General features: G+C 43.8%; 1 protein-coding gene across 3 annotated transcripts in view; it reads right to left on the reverse strand.

Annotated features, from left to right (window-relative positions):
- Positions 1–20,960, reverse strand: part of fibcd1b (fibrinogen C domain containing 1b) — a 98,684-nt gene that overhangs the window by 55,307 nt on the left and 22,417 nt on the right. Inside the window, exons 1-4 of one of the 3 annotated variants that reach the window (XM_068574001.1) lie at positions 16,604–16,717; positions 14,534–14,617; positions 9,459–9,836; positions 1,007–1,166 (exon numbers count right to left, since the gene is read on the reverse strand). In XM_068574001.1, the coding sequence (XP_068430102.1) occupies positions 1,007–1,166; positions 9,459–9,836; positions 14,534–14,617; positions 16,604–16,609 (628 nt within the window). In that variant the 5' untranslated portion in view covers positions 16,610–16,717. Of the gene's footprint in view, positions 1–1,006; positions 1,167–9,458; positions 9,939–14,533; positions 14,618–16,603; positions 16,718–20,960 lie in introns of those variants that run through there. The other 2 variants (XM_068573999.1, XM_068574000.1) reach the window with 2 other exon arrangements.

Below are 20,960 nucleotides of genomic sequence, written 5' to 3' on the forward strand. Positions count from 1 at the left end.
TGTGAATTGATTGTCGTTCAACCCTCTGGAGCCGGGGGTCATTTTCTCAATTTGATATCGTTTCTTAAATTCACTTTTTATAGTCACTTGCATATGATAGATACCCATGTGTTGTACATCTCAGCTGTCTATATAACGAGGCGCCATTGCCATAAGACGAAGGTGTAATGTGAAAATATGCCTCGAAAGCTGAAAAATGTAATCTTGATTTTGGACATCTTGTATGCAACAAGAAAGTCCTCTGACATTTCAAACGTTTGGAGTAAAGTCACATTCAAGCTTTTAGATGAACTTTCAAACTGCTAGAGATTTCCGCTGATAGAAGATGATGATGATGATGATGATGATGTCACAGGCCCAAACTGTCTGTAAGATAACCTATTAATTAATAAATCACCCGATGAGTCATTTGAAGCACTTCAGTTGCTCAGCGGGAAAAAATAAAAAAGTCCTTTGCCCTCATGTCTGCAGATTCATGAGATATATATTCCCCGCGCTGCTCTCTCTCTCTCTCTCTCTCGCTGTGCTATTGTATGCCGTGTGCTAAACATGAGCGGTGCTCGCTCCGTGCACCTCGGCTATACCTTTTGCAAGAGAAATGCAACAGAGGGGGAAACGCCATCGGGGTGTACTGCGCCTGGTTAAAAGCCTCGGGGCCTTTTCTCTGCCTCTCAGCGACGCAGCCCAGTGGACATGCAAGTCCTTTCTCGTGTACAGTAGAACAAAAGTAAGAAAATCCACATCTCTTCCAAGGCCGCTGGATAATGTGGATGAGATGCAGCCCGGGGAAACACACCCATCTCACCGGGAGGTGTTGAGTTGAACGCCTGTGCGGTAAGACGGACGACAGACGGCACTGGAATACCGAGGCGAGGTGGATCAAACAGGGAAGGAGGTCGAACACGTAGGTGGGCGGCGACGTATGAATGATGGACACGGAGGGGCAGAGGGACGCGGGGAGAATCAGAAACATAGAAAGACACGATGGCATCCCGGTTCCTCTTACCGTTGGCGCAGCCCTTGAAGCGGGCCCCTCTCGCCGGCGCCCTCTGCAGGTCGGCCTTGACGCGCGCCTTCAGGCCCACGTTCTCCTTCTGCATGGCGTTAAGAGCGTCACTCACAGAGTTCACTACCTTCACCATGTTGATCTGACTGTCTGACAGCAGCTGCAAAACACAGACACACACATAAATATATACACATTACACGTATTAATAATAGGATTACACATGGCGCTACAAGCTGCATGAACCTCCTATTGCTTCTGACTATTTACAACACTCCAAAAGACGTGTACAACTTCCTCACAGGTAATATTCCAATCATGTCAAACCCGATTTGCAATACTATCGCCATTAAAACCGTATTCCATCGTTCCCACGCTGGATTTGAACAGCGTTAGAGTCCCAGGAAACAAGGCGCGAGCATATTTGACGTCACAAACGCAAGAGGAATCGTGTGCGAGTAAAGCGCCGTAAAGGAGACGTACATGGGCGTTTTCATCACGGCTGGACGAAAGAGAGGAAACGCACGCGAGTGGCTCGTCTTCCTCGGTTGTCTTCCTCACAGGGCTCGCCGCACCAGGTGCGTTTTCTCGCCCCCTCCGGGTCATTTGGAGCATCGGTCTGGGGACTCGCCGCATTGTTAAGAAACGTCTGGAGCGTTATCACCGGTACGCACAGGTGTCTGCAAATCAAAACCGGAACGGGGGAAAAAAAGCTCACGGATTATTACGACTTTTAAGATAAGCGACGAGCCCGAAACGCTTTTGCTTCTGATTTTGTCAGAGTTACATCACCATCGCATCAGCATCGCAATGCAACCGCGAGAGGGAATTTAACAGTAAAAAAAAAACAACAACTCCCTCTTGATTCGGCCTGCGCAGAATATAAGTTTCCTGGATTTGATTCCATGTTAATAGCTCCGGGAGACGCGGCGCTTTTTTTTTTCTTCCCACAGCCGACTCAAGATGTCGGCGCATCAGTAAACACAACAGCCTTCACAGCACTTTGCCTTGAGACGACAATTTGACTTTGAAGATGGGGCGAAGTCGATGTGCACAGTCTGCGTATGGCAGATTTAACCCGCAGTGAACGGGCGAACACATACAGTGTTAAACCGCCGGTGCCGCAGCGTCGTCCTCATCGGATCTCCAGGAACACCAGAGTGCAAAGTGTAGCAGCGGCGCCACATGGTACCGCCGTCTCACATCGCACCCCCCGGTGACTGCTGCGAAACACAAAGTGCCCTGTGGGAAGCCGGGTGATGAATGCGTGTGCTCGGCCTCGCGGAGAGCCGGACAACCTCTCTGATCTACTGTGGTCGCACTCCTTACCCGCAGCCCTTTACGGGCTGCTCATTGCCGAGAGGAAAAAAGGTCGTTCTCACATATTGCCCTAGTTGGCCAACACACACCCGATGCACAGCCAGGTGTTGGTGTACACACACACACACACACACACACACACTTTACTTTTTGCTGGCATGCGAAATGTTCTAGCTCTCACATCTCGTCTCTCTCGCTACCTTCCCTTCACTGTTCCCTCCACTTTATCACACACACACACACACACTCACAAACACACTTGAACAGTGTTGAAAGTCATTTATAAAGGGGTTCAGAGCATCCTATCTAAGGTGTGTCTGTGCAGCTATATTCGGGCGTTAAAACTGCATTATCAGAAACCCCCGTGGCCTTTCTCTGGCCTCAATAACTATGCAACGTACCTCTGAGGCACAGAGAGCTGCACAGCAATCACATTACACGGGCGCCGGGGCTTTAACCCACACACACTCATAAACAACAACAGCACATTTAGGTGCCCACATGGTACAGAGGAAACCACATGCATGCGTACTACACAGAGATGACCCACCGCGCCCATCAGCTGGAGGCGGGATGCATAAAACACACCCAAAAAATCTGGGTTATGCCTTTTTGTTTCTGCACATGTGTGGCGGCGCAACGTTTTTTTTTAAAGGTTAACGCGACGTGATCGATGAGTTTGCCTCGTGTGTGTTTTTTGTTGCTGCGATTGTTGAAACACAAGCAGGGGGAGCGTCTGCGGTCGATGAGTCGAGCCTGGGCCGACGCCTCAATTAGCATCGGGCTGTAGTTAGCGCTCGTTAGCGCTCGTTAGCAGCCTTCCCATTGGCTCACACGGTCAGTCTTTGTTTTGGTTTTGTGACATGTGGTGCACCTGCAATCAAAGCCACGCTCTGTGCTCGTCAGTCCAGCTCGAGTCCGGTTTGGTTTTAACGTCAGCGCGATGAGTTTACCCCTCAGTGAATTCAACATGATTGAATCCTTATAAAGCACACGACAAAAGCTGTTCCTGTCATCAGCTGGTTGCATAAGGCCGAGATGGAGGAGGCGGCCTCACAGCAACATTCACCTCACAGACAGCGGCTGTGCAGTCCACTGGAGCTGAGAGGGAAGTGGGCGGAGCTCTCGCATAGAATATGTTTTATATATTTTATTATATATATATATAATTTTATACATATAAATATATATATATATATATATATATATATATATATATATATATATATATATATATGAATACATTATGTATGCATATACATAATATAAATATGAAGTATGTATATAACATATATATATATATATATATATTAATACATATATATGTATTTGTTTATATATATATAATTTTGTATATATTATTGTTTTTGTTTCTCACAATTTCACAATTCATATATATATTTAATTTTTTGAAATATATATTTTTCAATATATAGATTCTTTTATATATATATATATATATATATATATATATATATATATATATATATATATATATATATATATTATTGTTTTTGTTTCTCACAATTCATTGGTCAATCCTGAAAATATTGTTTGAATTCATAACTCTCAGCCCTGCATCTCCAAAATGAATTCTGCCAAATCCAGAGAGTTAAAGAACATAAACATTAATGAAGTCCATATCATCATCAGAAATCCTGACCGTGAACCTGACCTCCTGTGTCCGAGTGTTGCCTCCCATCTCTTCCCATCTCTTGCTTCCAGATGTTAATTGAACATGAGCACATACTTGATCTGCAGCACAACCTCACTTACTGTATTCTTCTGACTAAACACGAATCCCAGACATATACGAGGCTTCTGAAGCATACGATCCATGAATAAAACATTTCCCCCGATGACTGACAGAACTCCACCGCATAAAGGGAATGTTTTCGTAGCAAATCGGGTGCGTATCACATAAAGAGCCTCTGGTCTTTGATACCGTCCGTGTGTAGTTTAATGTCGGGGGTTGAGTGGGGCAAAAGAGTCCAGATGTACAATTAAATCATCATTTATTAATAATGTGACCCTCTAATGTTTCTGCGCCACACAGCGCGTTACTCTTGAGCGACACTCCCTTCAAACTGCATTAGATTCATACACAGCTTATTTTGCTTTTCCATAATACCGTCATATATTTCACAAAAAAACTAATTCCAGTAATTCACATTGCACTGAATCACAAGAACTCTCCAAAGGGTATTGTTCGCGTTGTAAGCAAATGGCTTCAATATGTATTTTCTGTAATTTCCATAATTGGAGATTTCACTTTGAAGCTCCAATTTGCTTAATTGAATTTTAGTTTCCACATTGCATGTGCCTTTTTTTTTTAATCCTCATCCACTATTACTGAGTGGGATTCAAGTGTATTGGTAGCACCTCCCGGGCTGCATTGCTGCAACACGCACTGAATTTCCTACTTTTTCCAAGTCCTCAAAGGACGGCGTGTCCGCCCGAGCGAACACCTTGAGGCGTTTTTTCCTCTTCCGCGGCGGCGGAGGTCGGCCCCTGGACGCGCACCAGAGGTTGTGGCAGGCGTCGCTAGTCAAACCCATTATTATTCCACGGGCACAAAAAAAAAATCCAGTTTAAACTGCGACCCGTGGGTTCAAGGAAATCAGTAAGTCATGCTCTCCCTCGCAGAACCTCGCAGCCTCTCTGTGTTTCTTTTTTTAGCAGTCAGACATTGTGCAAGAAGTGAATGTCAAGTCGGATGATTATGTCACGCACACGTGACGTCTGTTGGACTTCTGCTGGAGGGGTGAAAGGTCACCCGCATTATGCACGGCTGCCTTTTTAAAAATGTAATTCATACCCCTGCCAAAAGTTTGTACTTGTACTCTGACAAACGAACAAACAACACACGCGTCAGTCTATTTTTAGACTTTGACATGCGACTGTCAAGCGAGGCAGGGCGCGTGTCAGGGAGCGGCTTTGTTAAGTGGCGGAAGGCGATTGTTCGCTTCATTAGTCATCCACAGGTGGTAACTACAGAGAGGTGTCAGGATGACTGTCTCTGTATGTGTGTGTGTGTGTGTGTGTGGTAATTCTGCTAATTACTTTCTAAATGTAAATAGATTGACTGACAATATTCAATCAGGCTCATGACAAAATAATAGCGCAGAGGCGGCGCTGATGAAGGCACTATGTAACGCTGATTCAGAGGGAAAACAAAACATCTGGGATTTTTTTGGTCCTATGTCTGTTCAGGTTGTATCTAGAAATCACGGTGCAATGTATGAGGAGATTAAGCCCGCAAAGCGCTCCCCAGGGCTCAATTCCCGGGCCCGGGAATATTCAGGAGGTAACTAGAGGAGGAGGAGCAGGACGAGGAGGAGGAGGAGATACACTCCCGGTGTTATAAGTTTTGACTGCGAGCAAACACTCGCGGCACGCTGCAACTTGTCAAATGCTCCGCGGTCGAACTATCAGTTAAATGTATCGCCGCCTTCCTGTGCAGTCGCCGGTCCCATCGATGTTGTTCACGCCAATGCAAATCCCTTTTTTAAAATTTCAAGCAGCGTGACGCTCACGGTGAAAACTTAAAACACATCGCTCCGCGGTTGGATCCCTCCTGTTTAAATCCTCAGTGGGTCATGTGAGAGGGGTTTCTCGGCCTTACGGCGGCGTGACAAGGCTTCTTCGGGGAGGGGCCTCGGTGCCATTACTAACGCCGGCACAGTCGGCTCTGTGTCGTCGTATAAATCAGAAGTCCGGGGGCCACAAGTGGCTCGTAGATCACGCAGTCACACCGTCGTGTCAGGCCCTCGAAAGGAAAAAAAAAAAACAGCGGATGTGCGCACCGCATGCCTCGCCTCCGAAGAGGAAATCAATCACCTGGAGTGTCCAGGGCCGCCGTGCAGCACCTCCACTTAGCCCCGTGCTCACCGCGCCATGCCACCGACACCGCATTGACAGCGATGGGGACGAGCCTCCAGCGGATGAACAATCAGCACCCGGGGTTTTTAACCCTAGAACACTCACGTGACGAATAGTAACGCCATCACTAAAGACGGGTGTATTTTACCCGATAAAATGTACCTGATGAAATCTTCTCATCAAAATATATTCAAATACAACAATATAAGGCAAATTGATCGATACTCTCCTTTTATTTTACCCTGTAGAACTTCTCATAAAACAGATATCATGAGAGGACCCTAAGAAAGGCTCAAAATGGGGTGAAAAATTAGGGAATCCTCAATAAAACATGATTAAAAATATAAATAATGATTCATAAAATATGTGCCTGTTGAACAAAACAGGGATTGGAGCAGAGAGACACGTCTACTTTCAATAAGACACGCCCACCTTCAATAAAACACACCTTCCTTCAATAAGACACACCCACCTTCAATAAGACACGCCCACCTTCAATAAGATACACCCACCTTCATGAAGACACACCCACCTTCAATAAGACACGCCCACCTCCAACAAGACACACCCACCTTCAATAAGACACACCTTATAGGCATGTCTTACTGAAGGTGGGTGTGTCTTATTGAAGGAAGGTGTGTCTTATTGAAGGTAGGCGTGTCTTATTGAAGGTAGGCATGTCTTATTAAAAGGTAGGTGTGTCTTATTGAAGGTAGGTGTGTCTTATTGAAGGTAGGCGTGTCTTATTGAAGGTGGACGTGTCTTATTGGAGGGAGGTGTGTCTTATTGAAGGTAGACGTGTCTTATTGAAGGTGGGCGTGTCTTATTGAAGGAAGATGTGTGTGGTTGAAGGTGGGCGTGTCTTATTGAAGATAGACGTGTCTTATTAAAGATAGGCTTGTCTTATGAGAAGTTCTATAGGGTAAAATAAAAGAAGAGTTGTGTTTTAATATATTTTGATGAGAAGTATATTTTATCAAGTACATTATATCGGATGAAATACACCCGAACCGTTAAGACACACCCACCTTCAGTAAGACATGCCTATATTTAATAAGACACGCCCACCTTCAATAAGACACACCCACCTTCAGTAAGACATGCCTATATTTAATCAGACACGCCTACCTTCAATAGGACACGCCTACCTCCAGGAAGACACGCCTACCTTCAGTAAGACAAACTTAGTTTCGATAACGTCATTGAGCAGCATGAAGCTACACAAAGACAAAAGCAACACAATGAAAATAACAAAAGCACAATCGCTCGGGTGAAAATACCAGACGACGTTTGTGTTCGAGAGGTTTGAGCCCAGCGAGGCCTTGCAAACCGATCCGCCTCAGTTTTTTGAGTGATTTCAAAATAATGTCGAACCATGAGCGAAAGAGAAAACACTGTCAGGAAGACGTTTTGTTGTTTGAGCTGTTTGGCTGACAGCTATGAAATCTATTTACTTCAGAATCGAGAAAAAGAGCCTGATGGGCCAAAAATTAAAAGAGCGCGCGGTGTGAAGACGTTCCACGCACACGCATCCAGGAAATGCATCGTCAATAAATCAATGTCGACAGTGCGAAACTAAAGGGGGTCTAATTATGTTTTCATGCAATGTGGAAGGCTGCCTTACACGTCGAGGGACGCATTATGTTATCTTATTGAATTAATGTCCGAGTTATTCCGTTTCTTGAATCTTGATGGACGTTTCTTCCCCTGTGACCTCATCTTCAAACACCAGACTGAACGCGCTCTACTCAGCAGGAACGTGAGCACTTCATTCTAGTCGCTGTTGGGTTGGTAAAATGCAAAGAGAAATGAACACGGTCGAGTCGGCACCGGCTTCGTGAATGATGATGTTTGAATTTTCGCAGTCAGGAAAAGGAAGGGGCTAAATCAGACCGAGTTCAAGTCCAATGAGCTGTCACACATTTTAAGGTGGTTTCATAATCAATACATATTGATAGGCCTCTTTTAGATAATAATCCACGTCTCTGTACAGTACTTACAGCCATTACTTGAGTACACTGGATTCAGTTCATCTGTTTTTACTGCTCAACCAATCATGTTTATGTTCAATCATTACAACAACAAAAAATGAAACACATAAATATGATGCAGTATTTCATCTTAAATCTAGTTATGGGGAAAAAGATGGCTGCAAACTCTTGCAGCCATCTTTTTTCCAGCATCTAAACCACTAGAAACCAAATGAGCACCACTCGTGTCCATGTGCATGCATGGGATGTCAAACCCTTGTATATTTGTGATCACAGCAGACATTTAGTATGACAATACACTACTTTATATGTAACGAGAAGGATACTATGAATACTTTAATGTATTCAATGATCACCATTACAGCCCTATATGTACCTTTTAAAAACAGTAGACCCCAACGGGGGTCAAGTAGTCAATTTATTTGTGAAAATATGTATGCGAGCAGATTACATGTTAAGTCAATGCACAGACGTATGTGGGACTTCCTCAACTAGTATGAAGCAGAACTAGTGGTCATTTCAATGGTGAATGGCAGCGCTGGAAGCGGCCGTCATCCAGACGCAGTTCCTGGAGGAGTCGGTGAAATTCACCGAGCTGAGCGCGGCCACGGATGATGTCATGAACCCAAACACGAGAGTGTTTGATGTTCCGACGTTTGTGGTATTTCTACAACAAGTATAACGCAGAAATAGTTGTTAATGTGCCATGGTCGATAGCGGAAATGAAAACTGTTTTACAGGAACGTGACCGGGTCAGTTTAGGTTAGCTAGGGAGGCTACGTGCTGGTGACTTGGGGTAACGTGCCCCGTTTCCACCGCGAATGACTGCGAAAAAGCAAATCAACCAAATAAAGTCGAGCGAGTAAAGTCAGGAGAAAAAGCGTTGCAAAAAAACACGCAACTGTTTTGGAGTGAACGCACAATAATGGGTACTCATTTGGGATTTAGCGAAACCTTACGACCGCCGCGGCATGCTAACGGAGCTGACGTAGAGACGACGGAGTTGACGTAAGTACTTAAACTTAACGGTTACACGATGTGTATCTTCTCACACGGGGTTGTGGTATTGTAGCACTTTAAATGAAGTTAAACAACAATGAGGTTTTGAGATCATTAAGGAAACGTTTAAACATTAATTAGGCACTTTGGCGCTTCTTGCCCTTTGTGCTTAAAAGGTTAAATACGTCAGATCTACATCATCTTTTATATGCATGTTCTCTGCATTTCTATTGGTGTATGTTTGCGTGGGCGTGTCTCACCTGTATGAGGCGCCCCTGCTCCGTCTGCAGTGTGTTGAGGTCTTGCCCCAGGCTGCCTTGCCCCCTGCGTAAAGACTCATAGTCCATTTTCAGTTGCCCCGCGTGGGCCGACAGCTTGGCCACCTCCTCCGCCAGGCTGACGAGCAGAGCCCGGTCCTGGCCTTTCACCGACTTCAGGTCGGAGTCGTGGTCAGTGAGCGAGTGGAGCAGGGACGTCTGCACGCCCTCCAGGCGCAAAAAGTTACTGTTGTAGTCGGGACAGTTGGGGTCGATGAAGATGTTGATGCGGGAGCCGTCGCCTCTCTCGACGGTCACCAGGGCGTTGGCTTCGTCCTGATTGGTGGTGATGTGGGGCAGGCCGTCGGACATGGGCGGGGCCTGGTAGTGATTCATAAAAAGGATGGTGCCGGTTACGGTGACGGCCAGCAACACGGCCACGAAGAGCAGGATAGTGCAAAGCAGATAGCTGCAGCTCATCCTCTGTAAGGAGGAGGGGAAGAGAGAAGGAGGAAGGGAAAAGGAGGGTGAGGAAGGGAGGAAGGAAGAGAAAAAGGTGGTGTTAGAATCACTGTTGCTGGAAAATTTAGAAGTTAGAAGGAAAGAAAAAATGAGAAAAGAAATGACGCTCATCCATCACCGGGGATATGTTGAATGCCAGATGCTCAGTACTCAGCAATATAAACATATTCCAATTTGCGAGGATGTAGTTGTGAAGGATTTATGTGGCAACATAACAACTGCCAGTCGTCTCGGGAATTTAAAAACTCCGTGAAACTCCCTGTATGTCATTAAAGTATAACAGCGGTGCGGTGGAGGACACCTCCGGTCAACGCACAGATGTTCTACATCTCCATTTCAGAGACAGGAAGGAAAATAATAAAAATCCAGAAACAACAGCAGCCAGGAAGAGAAAGTAAAATAAAATTTTAAAAAAGACTCCAATCCCAGCCGATAGAATTTAAATGAATGAGCAGAAAGTAGAATCCTCTCAGAGGACAAAGACAGACCTCTGCCGGTGACGTGGTCTCCATTAACTGGACTATAAAGGCCTGTGTGATGGCTTTTTTATGGTCCATTTTCCCACTCAGGTCCAGAGAACAAGCAAAAGGTAGGAAAGAGCAGGATGCATGATTAAAAATACCTCATATCTTCCTTCAAATGAATCAGCAAGTGATCTCTTACTGATTTTATTTCCATTCTCTGCACTGGAGGATGTTCTCTTTGAGAATATGTGGGCAGGTGTGTGCGTGTGTGAGTGTGTTTGTTGTCTGTTTGTATGTGAAAGTGTGAGTGAGTGCAAGCTCATTAATATGTAAATTGGCTGCACAAGCACAGTGAAGCACACATTAATAGACTGCTAATGGTCTGCTTTACGAGGGGAGGTTTATGGTTTCCTCAATGTGAAGAAAATCAATCGTGTTGTCCAGGAAATAGTCTGATCCATAAAAAAAAAGAAAAAGTTGTAACTTCCCCCCCTGCAACTTGTCCTTGTGAAATATGGGTTTACGCTGTGCGGGGACCAGATGAGCTCCCAAATATTAGCCCTTGCACGATGGTGCAAGAAAAAAAAAGGAGGGTTATATGTGAGGCCTCAATTGTTGCCCTCCTTACTCCATGAGCCGATGCACATGCACACAAAGGGGGGTTCATGTGGAGCCTGAGGGTGCTGGTTCTCACGTGGGTCCCATTTGCAACCCCCCTGGCTTCATTCTCAACTCACATGGGCGGACACATATGGGGCCCGGAGCCGGGGAGCGAATGCTGCTCGGCCTGCTGCAAAATCGCATGTGTCTGTCTATGATTCACAGGAGAGAGAGGGCGAAGAAAAATGATTTTAGCTCTGATTTTTGAAGAGAAAAAAAAAACACAAAACAAAAACAACAAGCATACGTGGACTCGTGTGACACATTATATGTATTTAGTAGATTATTTGCACAGCAAAAAATGAAATTACCTGGAATTTTGAGAAGACAAGCTGTTTTACAAAGCTACGCTAAAACCTAAGAAGAATTTTATTCCAGGGAGAGAAACAAAGTAATTTTTCAGGAGGTAATTGGAAAATGACTCCTTTCAGCGCATTTATCGATAATTTTTTCCTGTAATATAAAAGTGAACGTGGTAGAATCTACTGAGTACATTGAATTAAATTAAATGGATGCATTATTGTTTTTTTCTGCAGGGGCCAACTTCTGTTACGGCTGTTTCCTGAACGCCGCTGACCTATCAGCACTGTCACCGCAGACCGGCCCGAGGCTCTGCTTGTCCGAATGGGTTGGAAACTGCGTACACACACACCGACACACACGCGCACACACACACACTATTTCCACGCACCCTTTTTCTGACAAATACTCGTAACAGACAGGCAAGAACATGCACATACTGCACATGAAAAATAAAAGGATTACTTTGTCAGAAATTTCCCACTTTTTCTTGTTTTTTTTTCTCCTTCCACCCAAATACATCATCACAGCAAACAGCTCCAGGGAAGTATTGCCGCACGTAACATTATTCTTTTTTTCTTGTTCTTCTTCTTTGGTCTCCTTGCTCTAACTTAAGATGCAGACCGTGACGGCGTGATGAAATCTCTCTTTTGCAAGTCAAACAGTGGGTTTTTTTTGGTCTGTGTGTTTGAGTGCAGGTGCAGCTGAGTGATTGTGACGAGGTCTCGGCAATGTGTGTGTGTCTCTGTGTGTGTGTGTGTGTGTACGTGGCAGCAGGGTGTCTGTGCTGTGCATAATGTCCGATGTAATGGCCGCAGTGTAACATTAGAACAGTTTCACTGAGCTCTACACCGCCAGCGGGCCGGGACATCAGTGGAAACCATCATTGGCACTGAGCTAAATATTCATTGCCAGCATACTGATTGTTGACTTAACAGAGAGAAGGTTTGCGGTGACCCCGTTGCGCTGACAGTGAGACGCACGCGGGGAATATACCTCGAGCAGCCGGGCATGTAATAAAAAAAAAAAACCTTCTTCGGATACACTGCAACGGGCACATAACGGTCCTCAGACGTTAAGCCACGAAGGTTTGAAGCCGCTTCTGAGTTTAAGGAACACATTCGAACCTGTAATACAGCCAGAAAATGAAGGAACAATCGAGCGCCTCGGCAGCGCAGGAGCTGAAACACAGTTCACGGGACGCGTGAATGGACACGCTTTGTACAGTTCCACTTATTTAGAGGTCGGGCTGACACGAGGACAGAGGGAATGAGTCAGCATGACGACGACAAAGGGAGCTTTTGCTTCTGCCTTTTCTTTTTTTTTTTTTTTTTTTTTTAAACACAGTTAATAAAAACTACCTGTTTAATGTCCCAACGGAATAAAAAAAAAAAAACCTGTCAACTCAGCTGAAGACCTGCAGCGGGCTAATAATGACACTCACACAATGAGTGGTGCGCGTGCAGCCTCCAAACACTGTTATCTTTTTCTTTTTTTGTTTGCAGACGGGTGTCTCGTTCTCGCAGCCGGAGCCCACTCTGTAATTACCGGCTGACTTTCAGATCCTCTCGCGTCTCTACTCGTGCCACCACGTGGGATTTTTTAGGACAACTGGGGAGGCGGCGGGGGGGGGGGGGGGATTCTTCTGATGGATGGATTGAAACAGGAGACTCAGAGAATGACAGAGAATCATTCTGTACGAAAGTAAAAGGATGTCGTCCACCCACACCGGAGCATTGGCGAATGAGATGGCTTTGTCTGCTCATTAGATAAGAGGGAAACAAACTGGAGTGTTAGTCTCTCTCTCTCTCACACACACACACACTGGCTTTCTCCCCTTCAAATACACACACACACACACACACAACTATATGTATATGCAGATGTATAGAAATGGAGAATTTCAACTTGCTGCAACCCAACTAGAACACATTGGCTCACATGCTATATTATATATGCATGCCTGATGCAAAAACTCCTCCCCCTCCCCTCCCCCCGAAAAAATAAGTATATTTATCGCTCCCACTTTTATTTCATTCACCCGCAGTTTGAAAAACACTTCCCCATCGGCATCGGTATCCAACGCATCCGGCAGCTGCCTCCAAACGTTCTGCCGTGAAATCTTCCCACGATGACTCCGCCGAGTTAAAAGGGAATCTGCGGGGTCTAATCCCGTCTAGAACTTTGTGTTGCCGCCGCGTAATGTGCAATAACCCTTCGCTCTGCCATCACCCGAGCAGGGAGGAGGCAGATTGCGAGGAAAATCATCATCAATGACACTTAATACCATCCGCAGGTAAGAAACTCACGAGATAAGAACGCAGTTTTCATTAGCACGGTGTTGGGATTTATATAAATATATATATATATATATATATATATATATATATATATATATATATATATATATATATATATATATATATATATATATACACACATATAGTTATATATTTATATACATACAGGAGGACCGAGAGGATATACATGAAACAATACACTGATTTTGGACAAAGGACACGGCTTATTATTAGATTGAATCAGCGGCTTGTATCCGGTTCAACGCTAACTGGAACCTGCAGCATCAGCTGTTTCAGGAAAAGCACATCCAATTAGTCGAAACATTGATTAAAGACATAAACTAATCGACTATACTGTTCTTAAGTTCCAGGTTTCTTAGTCTACTTTGATATTCAGTTGAATATATTTGGGTTTTTGACTGTCAGCCATGTGACGATGTCACCTTGGACTCCGGGAGACGAGAGACTCTGACTATCTTCTCACCACTTTCTGTCATTAGAGACCATACAATTAATTAAGAACTTGATAATCAGATTAATTGATAATGACGATAATTGCTACTTCTAGACCTTGCCTGTGATTTCCCATAGAGTGGGTAACAAATAGTGAATAAGTCGCTCTGAATAAAACACGATAACGCATTATAATTTATGAAAAGAAAATCAGGTTGACACATTAATTACACTCTAATTACGCTATCACTAATGACGTCCTTCTGATGTAACCCAGGACACATGAGCACATGTTGGTGTGTGTGTGTGTGTGCGTGTGTGTGTGTGCATGCCTGCGTGTCCACGTGCACGGTGCTCAGTGATGGAGACAGGGCCTTACCTTGGCAGGAGTCTCCCTGGCAGTTTCTGAGTCTGACCAGCGATGTTTGAGCTGGGAGGAGCTGGGCACACACTCACAGAATGTCTGCATGGGACAAACAGACAGGGCCACCAGTGTTGGCGTTTGTTCAAGTCACATGTGCAATCAAGCATGCAAGCACATGCGCACAAACACACACACACACACGCATGCACAAATACACGCAGGGAGACAACAGGTTTTTGGATCTGTATTTGAATAAAGAATCTAATAAGTGGGCTGGCGCGCTCTCTCGGCCTTCAAATCCAATGAAAAAATCATTGTTTGGAGATAAATGGCGCTGGCGCTGATAAACTACAACCACCTACACACATAACTGCGCGCCGACATCGACGGAGCTGAATAGGCATCTGTACATCTCGACGGTATCACTGAATTCAATAGATTATGACAGCCTCAATGCGTCTTTCACCGGAGAATGCGCCGCAAGATCCTCAGTACACAGAGTTTCCTCCTACTCCAAGTACAGAAGAAAAGCAATGAAGAAAAAAAAAGGACAATTTCATAAAATGTGAGTGGGCACAGCGTGTGCATGGAAGCGGGAACTCGCATATGCAGTTGGATGTGGGTGTTTGTATACAAGGTCTAGGCATAACATGCTTCAGAGTGTGTGTGTGTGTGTGTGAGCGTGCGCGTGTGTGCTTCTCGTGCTCGTGTCGGTCTGGGAGGACGTTGAGTTGCTGCGCAGATAATAACAGAGTAATTATGAAAGTGGGCTTTCCAACTGCTCCAGGAGAGCCCCTTGTTCCATGACCGTAAACCTCGCTGCTCCCACTGTGGAATTGCTTAATTAGCCCGGGACCACAACGTCGACACACACAGACACACACACAATCGTGGGAGTGCATGCACACAAAAGTGCCTACTTACAAAAACGGATGCAGGAAACATTAGCAATTAATGTTTCAGGATGTGTTATCTATCCGAGTATAGTGTTCTGAGCCTGTGTATGAAAATGTATACGTGACTGAGACTAAATATGCTCTTCACACTTGTTATGACACTGTGTGTTTTAATAACATTACCAGGAGTGTAACACAATTATTTTTAAGCCGCATTAATTCATTTTTATCCACTAGGGGGCAAAACACGATCAGAGCAAGCTCCGTTTGACGAAGACTAAACATCGGTTTGGGTATATGTATTCTCTTTTTACCGCTATTTCTGTCTATTTCTACATTACTGGAGGACAATATCTGGCTTTGTGGCTGCTCAGCATTGGCTTTGGCTGTCGAGCGGTTATTCATTTAATTGTAAAGGTAGGTTTGTGTCTTAATTACGCAAACAAAAAATTGTTTTAAGAGCAAATTTCTCGTTTGGAACTACAAATTCTGGCTACAATTAAATAACTTTTCCTCTCGAAATATAAACCTACGCGCTCAAAACCAAGATCGATGGATAGAAGACTTTATTAATCTCCAGTGGGGAAACTCATTTGTCACCATAACAGACAAGGTTCAAAGTGCACAGCAGACAAAAAAACACATTACAAGAACAAACACCAGGAAATGACATATGAAATAAGACAACGACACACATAACCGACATAGAAAAATGCAACATTTCAATCTGAAAACCCAAACTGTTCATTAAAAAATCAAACTGCTGCGGGGACAAAAGACCTTCTCAGTCATTCAGGCGTCACGTTGGCTCCCTGAATCGCTCACTGAATGACCCGAGCTACGACGTGAGTTTGGACGTAGTGGGCGGGGCATACGCCCCTGAATGAACGAGGAGTTTCTATTGGTGGGTTTCGACTGAGCTCTCGGCACGCTAAGCTAACAGCTAACGGGAGGTTACGGTGAGGCGGACACTGAGGAAAGTTGACGTCACATTACTCTGTTTTGTCTAAAGTATTTTAAATGTAGCACCACTTCCCTTTATTTTCATGTTGTTCGTCCCGTGAAGTCTCTTTTTTTTTTTTTTAAGAGCGACATGGAGGGCTGCTGTGTTGACATCTTTGTAGCGTTAGCTTACGGTGAGCTACATTTTTAAAAAAAAGAATTGCGTGCGATAAAGACACAAATCTACCTTCATATTTAAAAGCCGCCATTTTAAATCGCTTGCCGGTAAAATATATATTTTCCATCGAAAATATTCAGTTCCAGTTCTGGCAGCGTAACATTCACATTCTGTGTGAGTTGAAAAACAGCAAAAAAAACACCCAAAAAAAGCACATTGCCGTGCGACTGCACTGCTTGTGCATTGCTGTGTATGCAGCTCACACAGACATTGTTATGATGGCTGACCAATAGTTCAACCCTTTGCTCGCAGCATTCTCTTCCAATGTGTACGACAGCTACAGAGGAGGGTTGGGGGGAAAAGGCTGCGATGGAAAAAGTGATGGAGGGATATTTGGGAAAAGGTGTGCTGAATCCTAATGAGCAGCCTTAGGGTAAGCGATAAAAATCTGTCTGTTCTGTCTAAAACATCGCAGCTGTCTGCGCTCGCGGTACACAGAGGACCTACAGAGCTACCATTACTAAGTAAACACAGACCCCACAGTGAACGCGCTAACAAGTCAGCTTCAGAGGGAGGACTATTTAAATGGATTTGAGTGTTGTTGTTTTTTTTTAAAAAGAAGGAAAATAGCAATGCGCATTGTATGCTTCTGCACAAGTCCACAGGTGTGCGTGTGCACCAATGCGTTGTCATGGTGTATAGACGCAGAGGGATAAGGAGACGGGGACAGACATGCGTGCACGTGTGAGCACATTCACACGGAAACACGGAAGGCGGCGCGTTGCAGCTGCAGCCCGCCGGATCCCTCACACAGTCTCCCCGTTGCACCGAGCGGCACGTATCAGAGCTTTAGTGTGTTCATCCCCCTGCCTGCTAATGCTCACATTGGGGTTCTGTGCAGCCCGTGCAAAAACAACACACAAAAAAACACGCACACACACACAGTGACACGGGGCTTCTTGTTGGCAGTGGTCCCGGTGTGGGCATGACTGCTTGGCAGTGTTTGTCTAGTCCTAATCTGACTCCACAAGCTCCACCAGCAGAGAGGATTTGCACTTAATAGAATATTTGGGCTTTTTTCTTCTTCTTCTTCTTTTTTTTCTTCTTCTTTTTTTGATTGGTTGGACCTTACATGCAGAATTCTATCGGATGGACCAAGTCTCAGAAGACAGGAGGCTCAGACATATTCTGGGTGTGACTGAACGTGTACGTGCGCTCTTTGAGAATGAGGCCAGCCGACGTGTTCGGGCCGGAGTGTGTGAGTCCACGGACGTCTTCAGTGCGACGATCCCGGCTTCCACCAGGAGAACGCTTGGATTGTTTTGCCGAAGTCGCTCTCGGAATACACCTGCTCACCTCGCTGAATACCTTAGCGTGTTGTTGTTGTTGTTGTGTGTGTGTGTGTGTGTGTGTGTGTGTGTGTGACAGGGACTTTAGCGAGGTGTGTTTAAACCTTGCTGCTCACTAAGCCGATGGAGTGGAAGAGGATTTGCATATATTCACTTGTGGGCTTACTAATCATTTAACGGGACTTGCAGACTGCTAAACGAAGGGGCTGAGACTGACAGAATAATGTGTGTGTGTGTGTGTGTGTGTGTGTGTGTGTGTGTGTGGGTGTGGACCATAACAAGCACAGGTGTGGACAGTTCAGCAGTGGAACATATCGCAGATTATGTATGTATGTAAGTATGTATTGTGTGCAGCTATAGCTATGCCTTCTCAAAGCCACTATACATGAATGAATGGGTGAATGAATAGCATGAATAGTTCTTGACTGCCTTTAGAAATGTAGACGCCATCTTTAAACACAACAAAGCTGCATCTCGCCCTGACAACAACAACTTGAGATTACTCAACACAGAGATGTAAAGAAATTACTCCAACCATCACAAAGAGTCTGAGGAGTAGTAGTAGTAGTAGTAGTAGTAGAAGCAGTAGTAGTAGAAGTAGTAGTAGAAGAAGCAGTAGTAGTAGTTGTTGTGGTAGAACTAGGAATAGTAGTAGTATTAGTAGTAGAATTAGTAGTAGAAAAGTAGTAAAGAAATTACTTCAACCCATCACAATGAGTCTAAGTAGTAGTTGTAGTAGTAGTAGTAGTAGTAGTAATAGTAGTAGTATTAGTAGTAGAATTAGAAGTAGTAAAGAAATTACTTCAACCCATCACAATGAGTCTAAGTAGTAGTTGTAGTAGTAGTAGTAGTAGTAGTAGTAGTGGTTGTAGGGGTAGTAGTGTGTGTTTTATTTTGTTAATTATAATACAATAAGTAAAGCTAAAATCTAATATACAAAGAAGAAAGACTGAAAAGGTATAGGTAGCATAATGTTTATATATTTCCATCCTGAATTCTCATCAATGGAACCAGATAATTAATTTGATATGAAGAAGAAAAAAAAGAAACAAAATATATGTATTTTTAGTTTTATTCTTACATTCCTGTTAGCGTTGTTCCATAATTTGTGGCTATTTTACAGGCCAAGTTAATGTAGACAAAATGAAAAATCTTTTTCTTCATGAGGATTCTCTCTTTCATTATTCAAGAACTAATGAACTATACCATATAATGACCTAATAAATCCTAAACTAACGACACAGTCCCAATAAAAAAAGTCAGTGGCCACTGGAAAGCTGAGTCAGATGATGTGCTATTTCACTTCAGGGCACACAAGGAAAATAACTAATATGAAATGCATGTAATCAGGAAGTAATAATTAGTTATCGGCTATGTGCTATTAAGCAACTGATAGTTAATACATTTAGAAACTCATTAAATACTGCATCATTGGCATAACATCATTATCATCAACTCAGTTATTCAAGAACTACTTATTGATAAGCAGTTAGCCCCTGATGTGCTTCTTATTTAATAATTATCGGATTTTGAGTACTTCATTTAAAAATGTTTCTGCTAAACAATTTAGCCGCGAAACAAAATAACTCTTTCTGACCGTGCGTTCTTTGCATATCTGGAGAACCGCTCTGCTTCGCACTCAGTTATGTTGCCAATACATGAACACTCTGACGTTACAGCTAAAATTGTCTTACGTTTTTTTGGCAAAGTAATAATGTTAGAATATTACCTCGGTGGTTGTCGGGGGGCTATCAGCAGCGCTAGCTGGCTACAGCGGGTAGCTCGCGGGGACATCTACCGAAGGTGGTAGCGGCTTGTAACCCGATTTTTTTTACGGTATACAGTATAAAGAGCTAATATGTATTATGTAAATAGACTATCAAAGCTCATGTCACTTGTAGTTGCCTCTTTTCTGTCTTCAAATAACAATCAAAAGAAAGTGTTCCACTACAAAGGGACAACGGTTCTTTGAAAAGATTAGCTTAAATGCTAGCTTCAAAATGCTTAAATGCTAGCTTCAAAATGCCATCTTGAAAAGCTTGTAAAGAACATAATTGTGTTACAGTGCCTAAGTCACATTGTCTTAAGGCAAAATAAAATGGCCACACTCTTGACATCGGCCGCTATAATATAAGGGGTAAAATCACATGATCTGTTCCACTGAGGATGTAGGAGAGGTGGCAGTATCACAAGGAGATGATTTAGCCAAGAAACATAACGTAGGCCATTATTTTAGGAAGGTGGCGACATGTGCGAGCTTATGTTTGCTACGATATTCCATTGCTGTCCATCATCTTGTATACACATACAGTATTTAGCATTTTAGCATTAGTGTTAGTTGGTGATCGCATACCAGTCATAACCACTAATAGGCGCTGTTCAGGCGGTTCGAGGTGAGAGGGTACAGGGATGAGAGAAGGAGGAGGAGGAGGTTGAGGAGAGCGTTGATCCAGGCCGGTCTGGTTGAGTGTTGCAACGTCACTGAAGTTACGAAGAAAACCCAGAACGTGTTGGACTGATTTATTCCTTATCTTTCACTCACACTCTCTCACACAGACACACACACACACGCACACACACACACACACACACACACACACACACACTTCTTAAAAAGGAAGGAGGATAACAGATCTTGGAGACTTTCATGGCATTTGATCTAATCTATTCATCTCAGCACATTTCTAAAAACCTGTGAGAAGAAAAAAATAATAATCCTTCGCTGCAAATCTGATCCTTTTTTTTTCTCCGACGTCTGACGTACAATCGTCGGGGCGACCTCATGGTCTGAAGCATTGAAATAGCAGTTTTGATCTTTTTTTTCCCCCCCTAAGTAAAATATTCTTAATTTTTAAACTACGTTGCAATAGAGCGGTTACATGTCAGGTGTGAAGGTTGAGTGGTGAATGAGATTCGAGGATGATAGTTTTTAGCAGTCGTCGCAATTAACATGTATTGAGAACAATATTTTCCTAAAAAAAAAAGAAAAAAAACCAAAGCAGACTTTTTTTTTGTCTTTTTTTTATTAAACTGATGCAGACAGACATTTTAGGACCACACAGTTCAGATCAAATATT

This window comes from Clinocottus analis, unplaced genomic scaffold (genome assembly GCF_023055335.1).
Source record: "Clinocottus analis isolate CAN_PGR_092001 unplaced genomic scaffold, fCliAna1.0.p SCAF_13, whole genome shotgun sequence".
Classification (NCBI taxonomy): Eukaryota; Metazoa; Chordata; class Actinopteri; order Perciformes; family Cottidae; genus Clinocottus; species Clinocottus analis.